At 44.2% G+C, this 15,028-nt stretch overlaps 1 protein-coding gene across 1 annotated transcript in view; it reads left to right on the forward strand.

Annotated features, from left to right (window-relative positions):
- The window catches only part of HMGXB3 (HMG-box containing 3), an 18,662-nt gene extending 4,002 nt beyond the window's left edge, over positions 1-14,660 (forward strand). The window contains exons 5-19 of the mRNA XM_010166382.1: positions 477-608; positions 2,993-3,405; positions 3,764-3,939; positions 4,235-4,332; positions 4,863-4,961; positions 5,463-5,612; positions 7,298-7,599; positions 9,063-9,190; positions 9,815-9,946; positions 10,234-10,418; positions 11,017-11,236; positions 12,285-12,418; positions 12,824-12,940; positions 13,369-13,578; positions 14,190-14,660. Coding sequence (XP_010164684.1) covers positions 477-608; positions 2,993-3,405; positions 3,764-3,939; positions 4,235-4,332; positions 4,863-4,961; positions 5,463-5,612; positions 7,298-7,599; positions 9,063-9,190; positions 9,815-9,946; positions 10,234-10,418; positions 11,017-11,236; positions 12,285-12,418; positions 12,824-12,940; positions 13,369-13,578; positions 14,190-14,660 — 2,967 coding nt within the window. The remainder of the gene's footprint in view (positions 1-476; positions 609-2,992; positions 3,406-3,763; positions 3,940-4,234; positions 4,333-4,862; positions 4,962-5,462; positions 5,613-7,297; positions 7,600-9,062; positions 9,191-9,814; positions 9,947-10,233; positions 10,419-11,016; positions 11,237-12,284; positions 12,419-12,823; positions 12,941-13,368; positions 13,579-14,189) is intronic.
- The last annotated feature ends 368 nt before the right edge of the window (positions 14,661-15,028 follow it).

Here is a 15,028-nt window from a genome sequence, read left to right on the forward strand (position 1 = left end):
TGCTGCTGGCAGGGGGGGTGGAACTGGATGAGCTTTAAGGTCCCTTCCAACCCAAACCATTCCATGATTCTATGATTGACATGAGTCTATTAGTAACATCTTGCCTCACTGTGGCATTTTTATACCATCTTATTATGACTTTTTGATATTCATAAGAGAACTGTTACATCACTGTAAAGGCAAGGTACTTCTCCAGTAGGTTATATGCATTGTTGATCTTTCCTCTGCAATTTGATCTAAATTCTGGTAATACTGAAGGCTCTTGTATGGACTGAGCACTTGGACTCTGAGGATTTACAGTGCTGACTCACTCTGATCCAACTGTGTGGTGACTGATCAGGAAAAGGAATAATAGTGGAGGGCTGGTGATTTGCTAAATAACATTTGTAAAGTGCTTACGAGGAAAAAGGGAGCCATGAGCACAGCTTTGTGTTTTTTCAGCTCAGCAGAGAAATTTTTGACAACTCTTGTTTCAGACAACCACCTACACTCGCAGGGGACACGGAAATTGCACCAATCCTGGCTGTTCCTTCACTTATGTCACCAGGCATAAGCCACCAAAATGCCCAGCATGTGGGAACTTCCTGGGAGGGAAATGGATCCCAAAGGTAAGTTTGCATTTTCTTCCCTGATTTTTGAGATTAAAAAGTGCTGGTTTTGTGAAGGCCTGTGATATTTCTAGGCCTGTAGACCTGGCACAGGAGGTCAAATGGGCCAGAAGTGACCCCTGCACTTGTGCTCCAATACTTGTGCTGGAGCAGGTCACCATTGCAGAGGACACTTGTCCGACTTGAGACAGACCTGAAATCACCACACTTTGGGTAAAGGTGCCACTTGTGATGGTGTCAGTTAGAACAGATGGGGCTGCATTTGGGATCTCTCTCTGATTGAGAGAATACACATTCTTCTGGTCCTCAACCTCCATTACAGTTCCTGTGGCTGGAAGGCATTGCCTGTTCTTCCTACTACAGCCTTAGCCAAGCTCAGGGATTTGGTTGAACTGTTTATTTTGTGGTAATTTATCTGCATTTGAAGTTCTTCTGGCCTTTCAGCAGAAAGGAGGGACAATTCTCTACTATAGTAGGTACATGATCCTTTGGGAGCTAGCTAATAAAGTGGATCTAGTGGAAACTAGAGTATGGCGACTCGTGGGTGTGTGTCTGATCATTCATGATGTTCTGACCTTTGGCTGGAAGGAAATTCCCAGGTGTTGGTGGAGTTGTGAAGTTTGAGTGGAAAACTCTTTCTCCACATGATACCTACTCTGCTTAAGTTTTTGTCATCTCTACTGGCTGCATACAACAAAAACCGCTTGCTTCTTAAACCTTAGCGGAGTTGTGGTAATTAGTCAGCTCTGAACAGATGTGCATTCATTAAATTCCTGTCTGAAACAAGGCTCCTCAGGCACAAGTTAAAGGATGTTCTCAGTGTGAAAATTTGCATTGACATTCGGTGGCTTTGTGTGGATTTGTTCTGAACCTCTTTTGTTTTGTGTCTAGAACCATTAAGCATTTAGGGGTGAGAATGTTTTTGCTTAGGAACTGTAGTGTCTGAGCTGATGGCTGGGCTTCCTACGTGGTAGGATACAAGTAGTGATGATGGCATCTTAGCTTTTGTTCTGTAAACCTGCTGGAGTAGATAGGTGACAAACTGCAAAAACATGTTTCTGCTTCCATGTGTCATGCCTATTCATGTTAAATTTTACCTTGATTAGAACAGAAAGGTTTCAGATGGAGTTTTCTTTCTGTCTTTCAGTTTTATTCTGCTGTCCTGGGAACACATTTGCATAAACAGTTCCATCTTTTTTTGTGGCTTTGGGAAAAATGTGCACCAGCAGTTTTTTTTAACCAGTAATAACATCAGTAGAACTGAAACTAAATATATACATACATTTAGAGAAGGCTTAGGGGTGATCTTATAGCGGCCTTCCAGTACCTGAAGGGGCTACAAGAAAGCTGGGGAGGGACTTTTCATAAGGGCAGGGAGTGATAGAACAAAGGGGAAATGGGTTTAAGGTGAAAGAGGGCAGGTTTAGATTAGATATTAGGAAGAAATTCTTCACTGTGAGGGTGGTGAGACACTGGAACAGGTTGCCCAGAGAAGCTGTGGCTGCTCCTCCCTGGAAGTGTTGAAGGCCAGGCTGGATGAGGCTTTGAGCAACCTGATCTAGTGGAAGGTGTCCCTGCTGATGGCAGGGGGAATGGGACTGGATGAGCTTTAAGGTCCCTCCCAACCCAGACCATTCTATGATTCTATACCTTCCTGTTCCTTAGAAGGGACTAGGTTATAAGATGTCTATTTTTAAAAACCTAGATTATCCTTCTGAATATAAACTCTGTAGAGAGCTTAGAATTAATGTGTTTATCCTGCCAGCAACTCTTGATTCCATTTCTGGTATCTTTTTGCATCTTACCGATTCAGTGTGGCATCATACCTTCGTTCACCCCAGTACATGGCCTTGGTCTTGAAGGAAACCTTTTCTTAAAGTCAAAGCATCTTCCTAAGTAATTCTCTTGTTTCCTGCCTCAAATGCATGCTTTTCTGAATGCACATGTCCCAAAGGTACAAGTTCTCTATCTCACTCCCTTTGGTTCCTCAGTAGTGTGGAAGAGCAGACAGTGTCAGAGAGCTGAAGCTAGGAAAGGAGAGCGTGGGAAGTGGTTCCTTGTTACAGAGCGTGGTGGGTGAGTTTGTGATGTTGGTGCTAATGGTGATGTTTGAGGGAGTTTAAGAAAGACTTATTCTTCAAAGTAAACAGTGGCTAAAAATAATACATGAAGGGCCAGGAGGCTAGAGAAAATGTTAACAGGGACTTTGCTGTCGTAGGAGATGATGTCTTTCTGCTCTCCTACAGCTCGCTGCTTGAACACTTAGGAGTTTGCTGGTTTGATCCAGTATTAAATGGGCCATGGCACACCTGGCATGTATGAAGGGAACTTACTTATCTGTGAAAGCCTAAAGCTCTGAAATGTGACTATCTCTTTGTTTTCAGGAAAAGCAACCAAAAAGCAAATCTGAACCAAATTCAGGCACCTCTCTTAAAACTCCAGCAGCTAAAAGAGGTCAACAGTCAGTATTGACAGAAGCAGCAGTGGTTAGTGAGAGTACCTCCAAGTCTGCCTTGGAAAGCTCTGAAGCTGTCAGCCAGCTGCTGAATGCTGTGCCTGTTGGAGGGCAAATGAAGGAGACGGAGTGGGAGGAAGTGATCATCTCTGAGGCTCACGTTCTTTCAAACAAGGTGCTTGCTGAAGACAGGAGAGGTGCTGTTGGAGTGATGCTGGGTCAAGAGAGCCAGCAGCAAGGAGATTCTTCTTTGGAGCAGGCAGAAAAAGATAGTGTAGGGCTGGGGATGCTGCCATCTTCTGAGGTGCTGAGTCCAAATGTCTCGACAAAAAAGCCAATAGGGTGAGTCAGATTTCCATATGTTATGGGAGTGTATGATGTCTGTTGCGTGCTGGTGGGACTAATCCAAGGAATTGAAGGCTGTTGGCAGTGCTTCCTGTAAGACCTGTTCTGTTTACTGTCTGTTTCCTGCCCATTCAGGATTGTTCCTTTGAGATTTTGTCCATCAGAGCTAATTTTTTTTTTTTTAAGTGACAAATTATAGTCACAGACCAGATGTATCCTCAGCACTATTTCTCCTTTCTACTGCAGTAGCTGTGAGTATTGTGCTAATAAAGGACAGTCCAGGGAAGAGAAGAAAATTGAGGCTGAGGGGGAAGCCGTGGAATTTCTTTTTCCAATTGTAGCTCTTGTCTTTCAGAATTGATACTGCAGCTGCTACACACAAAGGACAAGAACTAAAGAGTAAACCAAGACCTAAGCCCTCCTTGCTGGCTGCAGCAAGACCCATGCGAGCCATCCTGCCCGCACCAGCCAGCGTGGGGAGAGACGCCAGCACAGAGCAGCCTGGCAGCAGACAGACCTTTGCCAATACTGGTAAAAGCACTGTTCTCTGGTGTTCTTTGGGAGTGGTTATCTTTCCTTACCACATGGAAGTGGTCTCTGTCAAATAATAAGATATGTCTGAAGGGAGAAGGTGACCTACTCTAGGGAAAAAAAGCCATTCTCATTCTCTCAGAGATTGTGGTAAATGGGCCATGAAACACCTACTTGGGTCATTTCAAGTTCAGAGGAAACCTCATGTGACTGTGCTTGTGTTTACCAAAGATGTCAGAATGAAATGACCTGTTTTCTCATATCTAACCTGCTGCATCCTTTTTCCTCCTTCAAGACAAACATTCCCCTGTGAGAACATCAGGCTTGAAGCCCAGTACCCTGAAACAATTGGGCCAGTCAATTCTGCAGCCACCAAGTGCCGAGGAGCGGAAGGTACCTGTGGTTTGTTCTTCAAAGGTGTATTATTTTCCTGTGAGTTTTCTTTCCTCGTATGAGTGATATGAACTGAGTGGTGAGCAGCAGAACATAAAAATGTATCAGCCTTACAATGATAAGATCTGTGACTGACAGTTCTTATGAGGTGGCTCAGAAGCAGCACAAGTGCTAGATGGTTGAGTGGGAACTGAACTGAGAGATGCTGTTGGACAATCCTTCTGTTGGCTGCTTTCAGTACCTCCCAGATATTTCCAGAAGATATTTTGAGGATCTGTTAGTGTAATCTGACATGTAGTACTGAGCATTAAGTCTTTCACCTGTGAAATATGACTGAGTATGCCAAGATACTGGAGTACTTCTGTTTTGAACTGTAATGCCTTGGTATACAGAACAGTGTGCTGTGGTCATCTGATGTTAAATGAACATTCTTAGGGGTAAAAAATGCTCACAGGTATTGCTTACAGGATGTATATATTCAGTAGTAGGTGTCTAATGGGTGATTTTTTTTTTCTGCTTTCAATCTTTAGCTCCACAGTGCTTTGACCAGCAGGGCATCTCAGGTTAAAGTAGTGGAGGTCAAACCAGACATATTCCCTTCCTACAAGTACAGCTGCACCGTAACTTTGGTGAGAATCTTTCAGATGGTCTGATTTATGCCATGGGGAGTGTCATCTCTGGGATGAGACCTTTCTGTGACTTCTGCTTTGCTGACTTGCAGAAATGTGTCTCATATTTAATGTGAAGACAATCTGTGCTTTGTATGTCTTCTCTTGCCTAATCCAGGGTGACTGTACCCTGTTGCAGTCATGCTTCGGACTTTGTTAAGAACTGGATTTTTCTTCATGTCCTAGCATAATCCCCATGCCCTCTTTGAGTTCAGCAGAAAAAAGGATCAGTGGTTTCTGAATTAGTTTAATATGTGAGTGTTTGTGGTCTTTGGAACTGGCCCCAAAATGTTTGAGTGCCAGTTAAAATATTCTGTGCAAATTGACAGGGCCTGCTATTTGACCTTTAAATGAGGTGTTACAAAGTGGTGAAATAGCATATGGTATTCAAGCAGACTTTTGGAGAATCTTGTCGACATCTGAAAATCAAGGTCAGCAAACATCTTTTTTTGTGTCATTCAGGATTTGGGATTGGCCACATCACGTGGCAGAGGGAAATGCAAGAACCCTTCTTGTAGTTACGTGTATACAAACAGGCACAAGCCACGAATCTGTCCAAGCTGTGGGTACAACCTTGCCAAAGACAGAGCTGAGAAAACAGCAAAATCTCTGGTAAGGTTCACAATAGTTTGTCTTATCAAATGGCTGTTGTGGGGTGGGCAGGGATGTCCCTTCATTTGCAAGTGCCCTTGGGAACATGTTGATTTTTTTTCATTATGCTAAGCTTTTCTAACAAAACAATGTGCTATTGAAAATATCTGTGGTGATGTTTGTACTGTCCAACTCCTGCAGCAGTGGTGCTGCAGGCTGACAGTGAGACTGGGTGCACTCAGTTCTGCCACTGGATGTCTCTGTAGCTTAAAAAAAGCTTAGTGCACGTTGGTACATGCTGGGGAAATCACCCCTGAAGTCACATTTGTCGTGTCAGCCGTGTTGAACTTCAGACTTCATCAAGAAACTCCCAAGTATGCTCTGCTTTATGACCAGTTTGTGGCTATAGTACATCTTGTATTAGAGCTTCCTATTTTTAGGGGTTTGTAGGGCAATTTTACTTCCAGCCTGAATTTATTTCTGCACGTGGTATTTTTTTCTGTTGTAAAAAAGCTGTTTTTCAGTTGCCTGCTGTTCTGCATGGATGTAACTAATGAATTCTGGGGTTTGTTTGTTGGGGATTTTTTTTTTTGCATTTGAAGTTTCAAAGGTTAGCTTTTCTTTTACAGAAGTATTATTTTTTTTTTTAAAAAAAGGAGCTGTCCTGTTGTTAACTAAAATGCCCACTCAGCACATAGACAGACTGCATTTTCATCTGTGTGATATGAATCTTCCACTTGCCTTTTTTATTTTGAAGAATCTCACTTTGTGTAGTGTTTTTTTAAAAAAAAAAAAAACCAAACCAAAACAACAAACAAAGTGAAATGGCCTGTGTGAAACTCACACATAAGCAGCTGTGTAAGGAGCAGCAGTGTGCTTAGCTCAGCTTGCATTTTGAGACACATGTGGCTTGTCTCTTCCTCATTTAGTTTTCCTCTTTATTTTCTGATTCCAGATCTGTTTACCATTCCTGTCACACGGTTTGTCCTTCTCTCTGTGCTTTTGGACTGATCATTTATCTCATTGCTAGACCAGACAGAAAAATAGGTTGAAACATTGGCAGAAGAGTTTAAGTGATTAAACAGATTAGTCTGTTTGTGTTCTCGCTGTTCTTCTGAGCCACCCAGAGTTTCATTCTCCTGTGTGTGCGCGTTTTATCTTGATCGCGTACGTGCGTTGTGGGGAGCGGTTCTAAGGGCTACAGTTGATGAATGGTAATTGATTAGTGTATTCTGTACATTGCAGCCCCTAATTCTCATTTAGCACTTGTCTCCTCAAGCTTCTGGAGAGATGTGCACACTGTTGTGACTGTCTGAGTGTGTTATACAGGAGAATGTGCTTGATAACCTATAGAGGAAGGCAGTGATGATTGCCAGGGTTATTGAAGTGTTTATATACCTGGCGATGGTTGTTCTCACCCTCTTGACCCTCCATCTCTGCATTAACACTCCAGTTTAGTGGCATATCTGTGGTGGTGCAGAAGTATTATAGGAGTTCCTGAAAGGCTGGGCTGCAATAAAGTATTTTTGGTGAAGTATCTTAGGCTTGAATCCATTGTCAATGACTGAGCAGTGGAGTAGAAGTCAAATCTACTGGGCACAAAGGTTATTCTGTTTCTGCCACCTTTTATGACTTCTTTGAGCTTCTTAATGCTTCATCCTCATGCTTGCCTAGTTGAATATGTGAGTGTTTGGTTTGCTTTCTAGGAGGTCAGTCCAGGTCAGTCTGATGTGCTGAACATCAGCGAGCCCCTAAGCCCATCCCAGAAAGAGATCCAACGTCAATCCACCCTGCAGCTGCTGCGCAAGGTAATGCAGATCCCAGAGAATGAATCGGAGCTGACCGAGGTCTTCACGCTCATCCATGAACTCAACAGTTCGCGCCTCATCCTGTCCAACGTGAGTGAGGAGACAGTCACCATAGAGCAGACCTCCTGGTCAAACTACTATGAGTCTCCATCTACGCAGTGCCTCCTCTGTAACAGCCCATTGTTCAAAGGGGGACAGAAGTAAGATTCTGTTTTAGACTTGTGACTCTTTCAACCTTGTGCTGATATTCTGTGTTACGAGCATGCCTGAAATCATATTTGCTTCAGCCCCTGGTACCAGAGCTGGTGTAGGTGACACTGAATGAGCTACATGTGTGTGGAAAGGCTTTAGCTGGTTGGCAATAAGCTGTTTCTGTTTCTCCTGTGCAGTGTAGTCTGTCATAGTTACCATTTCTGTACAGCAGGAGAGCTTCATCAGAGAGTGACTGCTAAGTCTAGATGTAATTTTTGTTTTCCTTGAAATGGAATCTTTTCATTAGTCATCCTTTCTTTGTTTTCCAGTCTGATGTTTTGAGGCTGACAGAGGCAAACTTGTGGGATTATAGATGTGCATTATGTGATTTCCCTTTTCTCTCTCTTCCTGATCTGAATATTTCCTTTGTGGATCTTTTTGCTTATGATGTTTTTTTTTTTCTTTTCATGGCTTAGCGTGGGCTTGAGTGAATCCTTTTTGGAACAAATACCCAAACTGAAAGCTGAAGGACTTTCAGAAATTACCAGTGTATAGGCTAGATTACCTTAACTGGATTTGTTGTCCATAGAATATCTCCTCAGTAAGTCTGGCAAACATCCCCTTGTTGCCAAAAGCCTGAGCTGAAACCTTTCCCACAGCAAAATGTTGGGTAGTTTAATGTTGTATTTCTTTATTCAACCAAAAATCTTTTCTTTATAACAATTAAGGATGTTTGCTTTGATCAGGCTAGTGTTAATTGAGGTTTTTCCAGCAGAGGTACTTTTTATACTCAATGATTTTTGCAGAACAGTGCTATCTTGCACCGTCTCTCACCTTATAACTTACCAACCTGCAATTGTAAATCCTTGCTTCTGTGCTGGGCTGCTTTGCAATGCTCTGAGTGTGGGACTCACATGTGCCTGTGTAGGCTCTAATTAAACCCCTGACAATGGAAGGGAGCTAGCTTTGACTTCCATTCCTGTTTTCTCAGGTGGACAGCTATATTTCTGCCACTAGGGCACAGCTGGCATTTTTCTGTCTGAAGTTCTTCCTCCTCAGCAGCTGTACTGTGGAGGAGCAGGCCTTTCTGAATCTTTGTGTGTGTGGGGACAGGCTGTCAGGTAGAATGTGTCACCAGTCACCATTTGTTGCCCCACAGCGATAGGGCTGACACTTCTTTCAGGACAGCTGGGGCTGTAGGTTTTCTCCACCTCTGAAATACTCTGCACCCACTGTGCTTGGAGCTGGAGAGATGCTGCAGGTCTGTTAGAAGAATGTGAGCAGTGACCTGACTCTACCAGGGGAATCCATTTTAAAATGTAGCATTTTTTTTCTGGTGTGAAATGATATGAAGTGGCTTAGACTGACATATTAATGAACTGATTGCAACTAGAACATTTTAAGTTACTGCAGGACTGGACTAAAAAACCTACTGGCTTCACTCTGAGTTGTCTTTTGTTGTCTGTTACAGTTCCCTTGCTGGTCCTCAGGAGTGCTGGCTGCTGACAGCTAATAGATTACAGGTGGTTACAGCTCAGGTCAAAGTGTGTTTGAACCTGCAGTGTCTGGCCCTCCACAGCTTCACTGATATTTACACAGGTAGGAAAAATGTAAACATGCCAACTTACAGCATGATTACAGTCTAAACCCTTCAGAAGTCTTGGGATTGTATCAGAGCATTGTCTTTGCACAGAAAAGCCTCTTCCCTGCCCCAGTGTATTAAACTTGAATTATTTGTTACTTGAGCTATTCTGCTGGTTCTGCAAGTGTATCTATATTTGAGAAAAACACGTATGAATGCTTTGATGAGGAAGGCTGTGCCTTGCTTCACTGGTGTAATTCTCCTCTGTATAAGTGGTAAATGTTGAGTTCTGCAACACAACCCCTGAGATCATAGTCAGACATCTCTGCAGGGTGCTGTTTCTCAGTGTTGACTAGTGATACTGGAGTGGCAGTCACCGTGGGCCTCCTGGAAGGCAGCGTGGAGCTAAGGGGATGGATTGGCTGCTGTTACTTGTAACTTTTTAAATTTAAAGACAAGTCTGAGAAGGGAACTAACCTTGCTCGTGTGCAGAGGGAACAGTCCCAGAAGTGCTGTCCAGCTGTTTCCATTGTCCTCTGAACTGTACTCATACGAGTATTTTGCGTATCAGTAAGGAATATCTTTCTTTGTGAGGGAGATCTGGAACCCTGCAGACAATAACTGTCTTGTTTTCACTGCAGGCCTTTTCAATGTGGGTAACAAGTTGCTGGTGAGCTTGGATCTTTTGTTTGCAATCCGAAACCACATTAAACTTGGAGAGGATCCCAGAGTGGCTGTTGGCAATATCCTTGACTCTGTTCAGGAGCAAACTGGTGAGTTTTCCTTCTTGTTTTTTTGTTTTTTTTTTTTTTACCATAACACTTCCACCAAACTGTGACCTGCTGATGATTGTTAGGTTATAAAAAGGCAAAACTCGCCTCTTCTGGTGCAATAAGTTTCTGTTAAATCACTTCCTAAACCCAATAGTACCTCTGTGTCCAGTTCTTTGTAACAATTCTCTGGAGGACAGATTTGGTTTGATTCTGCATAGCAGAGTTCTACTACCTCTCCACTGACTTTAGGAAGTGAAAGCTGTAACAGTGATATGTTCTCTTTTCAGAAAAAAGCCTGAGCCCTGACGAGCAGGTTCAGCTCCAGGAGCTGCTGTGCAATGGCTACTGGGCCTTTGAATGCCTGACAGTCCGGGATTACAACGATATGATCTGTGGAATCTGTGGCATAACCCCCAAGGTGGAAATAGCCCAGAGGAATGTGGAAAATGTCCTGGCACTGAAAAATATAGAGGTAGGCTTTTCACAAACTTCACATCCTGTTCTTGTTCAAAGCAGATCATAATGACTTTTGCTGACTCTGGTCTTCGTAATGCACGATAATTACACGAGACCTTTGTGAGCAGTTTTCTGCTGATGCCTAGCAAGAAGAGGATGTGGCTGGAGTGGTGATGCCTGCACTTCCTCTTGGAGGTGTTGATGTATGGTTTGGGGAAAACAAGATCCTCTGTCCCTGGACCACAGCTTTTGTCCAGCAGCCTCTGACATTAGGGACCTTGGATGAAGGTTTCTGGACATGGCTTTCTTCCTTTGACGCAAAGGCATTCTTTTTTTTCCCCAACTGCAGTTTTCTTGAGGTGCTGTCTTCTCTAATGGGGAAAAAAGCCTTGCTAGTGGTATGCAGCATGTCTGGCTTTTATGTCACCTACATGGTTTTGATTCTCACCCAACAAAATGTGATTGTGGGGAACTCGAGGAGCCTGAAGTCATCTTGTTGTACTTGGGCTGAGCATTCTCCTGGGTAGTCCTTATGCCTCAAATGAGGCTGACACAGAACTGCAAATAAACTATGGTTATTTGTATTTGACCAATGTGTTTCTCGCTCCTTCTAGTTTACTTGGCCAGAATTCTTGCCATCAAGTGAAGTGAATGTAGAAGACTTCTGGTCCACAATGGAGACAGAGGTGATTGAGCAGGTGGCTTTTCCTTCTAGCATCCCCATCACAAAGTTTGATGCCTCTATTGTTGCTCCCTTCTTCCCTCCACTGATGAGAGGAGCAATGGTAATCAATACTGAGAAGGACAAGAACCTGGATGCACAGCCAGTGCCAGGTAACTGCTGAGGTGATGTTTAGAGTTGAGAATTGATGATTGCATGGCTCTTTAAATGTCACGCCTGCTGAGAGAAGGTGAGAACACTGGGGTGAGTTCAGCTGTTTTCAGGATACTTAGCAGCTTGAGCTTTGGTATGAACAGCAAAGTTTGGATGAACTGGTATGCTCTGTTATGTTTGAGACATGGGGGACACGAAGACACTGCACCCCAGATGGGATATGGTCTGATTGCAGAGGGATGCACGTGCAACTTGAGAGCTAGTCAGTATTTGGTTCATGTTAGACTGATACTTGCACTATGAAAGCTGCAGGCAGTGCTTGGTATCTCATTATCATGATCTCAATAAAGGGTGAATAACTTTTTAACAGAACTTGAAAAAAGACTAGGAGGTGGATGTGTTAGTCCTGATCAGTGTTGTCAATGTTCACTGTATCCAGGGCATTGGCTGCATGTAACAAGAAACCATGAGATGAATGAGCTCAGATGTGTGAGAGCTAAATTTAGTTGGCACCTGGTTCCCTTAACAGTTTAGGTATTAGGTATAGGAAAGAAAACTGGCTTTGCAAGCCTGACAAGTATTATGAGTTGGCTTTGCAGCCAAAGCTGCTGCTGTTTGAGAGCGTTGAGTTGCGGAAGGGCTACCTGGGTTTTCATGGAAGTGGAGCTCTAGAGAAAGAACCAGGGAGGAGATGTGAAGGGTAAGCCTAGATTGCTCAGTCTGAAGGCTGAAGTCACATTTCTCTGTGCTCTTCTGTGACTTGTTTATACTCAAGCCAGTCCAACCAGTTATTTAAAGGTTACAAACAGCAGGATAGATAAGTGCTCATGGAGTATGCAGCTCTGCTGGGCTCAGTCTGGTGACCTCACTAGCAAAGGGTTCAAGAGAAATGTGGGCTGTGATGTGCTTTGGAAATAGGACTCTTCACAGCTTTCTCTTGCTGGCAGTTGATTGTAAGGTTTGTGCTTCTGTGGTCTTCAGCAGAAATTATTTTGGTGACTTCCCTTCCTGAGAATAAGGGTTGAGACTGGTTTCCTGCCTTTGCAGGTAATGGAAGTGCCTTGGTGAGGCTCCTTCAGGAAGAAACCTTCAGGCTTGAGCTGATAAACTCTTACAGTGAGGAAGAGCTGCAGAGCTTTCTGACACAGTGTGCCATCCCCTGGGAGGCTTCAGATACAAAGGTAATGGCTTGTTTGCCCACATGCAAGCATGCAGGAGCGGAGCTGTTCTTCACTGTCTTTCCCTCATTCACACTTGCCATCCTAGATAATTAACTTTTCATCTGGCTGCACACAGGGCAAGGGTGGGTTGGAAGTGAGTGCCTGCAGATTATAGGATAACTTACACGTGGTGAAATAAATTGAACCTTTGTGGGCTAGAAGAGAGGAAGCCTGCAATTACCTTGTCACAGGCTCAGCATCATCTAATTGCTCGTCATTCTCACAGTGCCGAGTGTGGGATTAGGAAGTAACTGGATGAAGTGCAAATTAGGATTTGGGAGATTTTGCCTGTAGCCACCTTCTTCTCTGGGCAAGTCCATTAATTTTAGCCACATACAGACTTTCTTTGGGGCCTGTCTTTTCTAGGACCAGCTCTGCTACTCCCTTCTGGCTCTCTATGAGTTTGTACAGAATGGGACAAGCATCACACAAGCCTCTACTCATCACACAGGAGGGAAAATCTACAAAGTGTGTCCACATCAGGTAAGGAAGGCTGGAGTCAGCAATGTTTTTTCTTACCTTACCTTTCACTATAATCTGACTTACCAGCCTGGAACTCCCTCATTAAATGGAAGCAATGGAGCAGGCTGCTCTGAGCCTTAGGAATGAAACACACTGCCTCAAGGGCTTGGAGCATGAGCAGTCCTGCAGGGAATTTCAAGATTGACTAGTGATCTGGAGCCTGGTTTTGATGTTGCTGCTGAGGTGGAGTTGAAAATCACCTCTTCCTGAACAAGGCAAAGTGAATGTGTATGAGGAGGAACCAGAATATCTTCTCTATAGAAAGTAACTGTCTGGTTACTGTATTGTCTGGAATACCTGAAAGGAAGCTTAATTTGTTTAAGACTATATTTTTTTCCAGAAGTTTTCAGTTCTATTGTGCTGTCTGGTGATAATCCTTTTCTTGCCAGGTTGTGTGTGGCTCAAAGTACATTGTAAGAGGAGAAAATGCCCGGGATCATGTGGACCTGTTGTTTTCCTCACGTCACTGGCCTCCAGTGTATGTTGTTGATGCAGCATCTTCAGTGGCACTGTGTGCAGATGTCTACTGTCCTAGCCTGACTTCCCAGATGTGGGGGAAAAACCAGGGCTGCTTCTCTGACCCCATGGATCCTCCAACGGTTAGTTATGTCTACCTTTGTGCTCTGCTATGCCATCCAATATGGAAAAGTTTCAAGTGCAATTTAAAATGAAAAAAAAAACCCCTAAAGTATATGTAACCTGCACTGTGCCTCAAGATAATCTGACCTGGTAAGTGTCTCCTGACTCACAGCTTTGCCAGCACATAGCTTCTGAGCATAGCAGAGTGTTACACGTTGCTTGGGGCATTCTATCAGGTTCATGTTCCTTAACAGGAAGAGCTGTGCTGGCTGTGCATTGTAATTTCAATTAAACTGTAAAATCATATCATGAACTTTGGAGCACGTTGCTTATTTTGACATAGCAACTCACTTCTCTCAAACTACTGCTATTACTTTAAGAAATGGCAGAGGAAGAGGGTTGCTGGTGCCTTGGGATTGTCTCTGAGGGCATACGAGTGAGGAGGGAGTGTAGTAGAGAACCACCTTTGTGGCATTTAGAAGAAACCCAAATCAGTTAGTCCTCCCTTTGTCCTGGGTCATGGTGCTGGTTGGAGTTCAGCAGAATGGTAGTTTTGTCTTGTTCTTACCTGTGGGGAAGAACCTGTTCTTACCTGTTCCTTGTTCTACTTGGTACGTGTCTCTTCCCCCAGTATGTGTCCTGCCCTGAACTGCTCGACCAGCACTACAGCGTGGACATGACTGTGGCTGAGCACTCTCTTCAGCACCCAATCACCAAATCCTTGGCACGCAGAATTGTTCACACGGGTTCAGAGCAGAACAGCCACCAGGATCCAACAGCTCGACATCACTGCATCTCCCTGTGCCGAGAGCTGGAGCCTTACGGCGCCATCATCGCTGCCATCAACGACAGCAAAACCAGCAACGTCCGCCAAAGGCCCATCACCTTCGAGAACGCCACCCACTATTACCTCTACAACCGCCTCATGGACTTCCTCACCAGCAGGGAAATTGTCAATAGGCAGATCCAGGAGATCGTGCAGAGCTGCCAGCCTGGGGAGGTGGTAATTCGTGACGCTCTCTACCGGCTCGGAGTGGCCCAGATTAAAACAGAAACAGAAGAGGATGAAGAGGGGAAGCAGGAGGATGATAGAGGCTGCTGAGTAACAAAACAGCTTTGTTGGTTTCTCTCTCTGGTTGTGTGGATGAGTTGGGCTGGGTCAACTTCTGCAAGGTGTGGGCAGCTGTCTGACTTGAGAGTTTATTTTTACAGGTTGGTGGCTTTGACTGCTGTTAATGACCAAAGAGCGCTTCTGTAGTGTCGTGATAGCTGCTGCGAGCACGGGTCTGTCACCCCCCTTGCTGAAGGCTCCAACTGCCTCCCGAGGTGTGTGATGGACCCACTGTTCAGTGGTGGGAAGTGTTGCCCTCCCTGCAGCTGGCGAGGGGAGGAGGGAGAAGGGAGAGGCGTTTCTGGGAGCGGGGAGTGTGCGTGGTGAAGCACACAGGTTTTTAATTCTGAATCTTGCTT

This window comes from Antrostomus carolinensis, unplaced genomic scaffold (assembly GCF_000700745.2).
Source record: "Antrostomus carolinensis isolate BGI_N321 unplaced genomic scaffold, ASM70074v2 scaffold15224, whole genome shotgun sequence".
In the NCBI taxonomy this organism is placed as follows: Eukaryota; Metazoa; Chordata; class Aves; order Caprimulgiformes; family Caprimulgidae; genus Antrostomus; species Antrostomus carolinensis.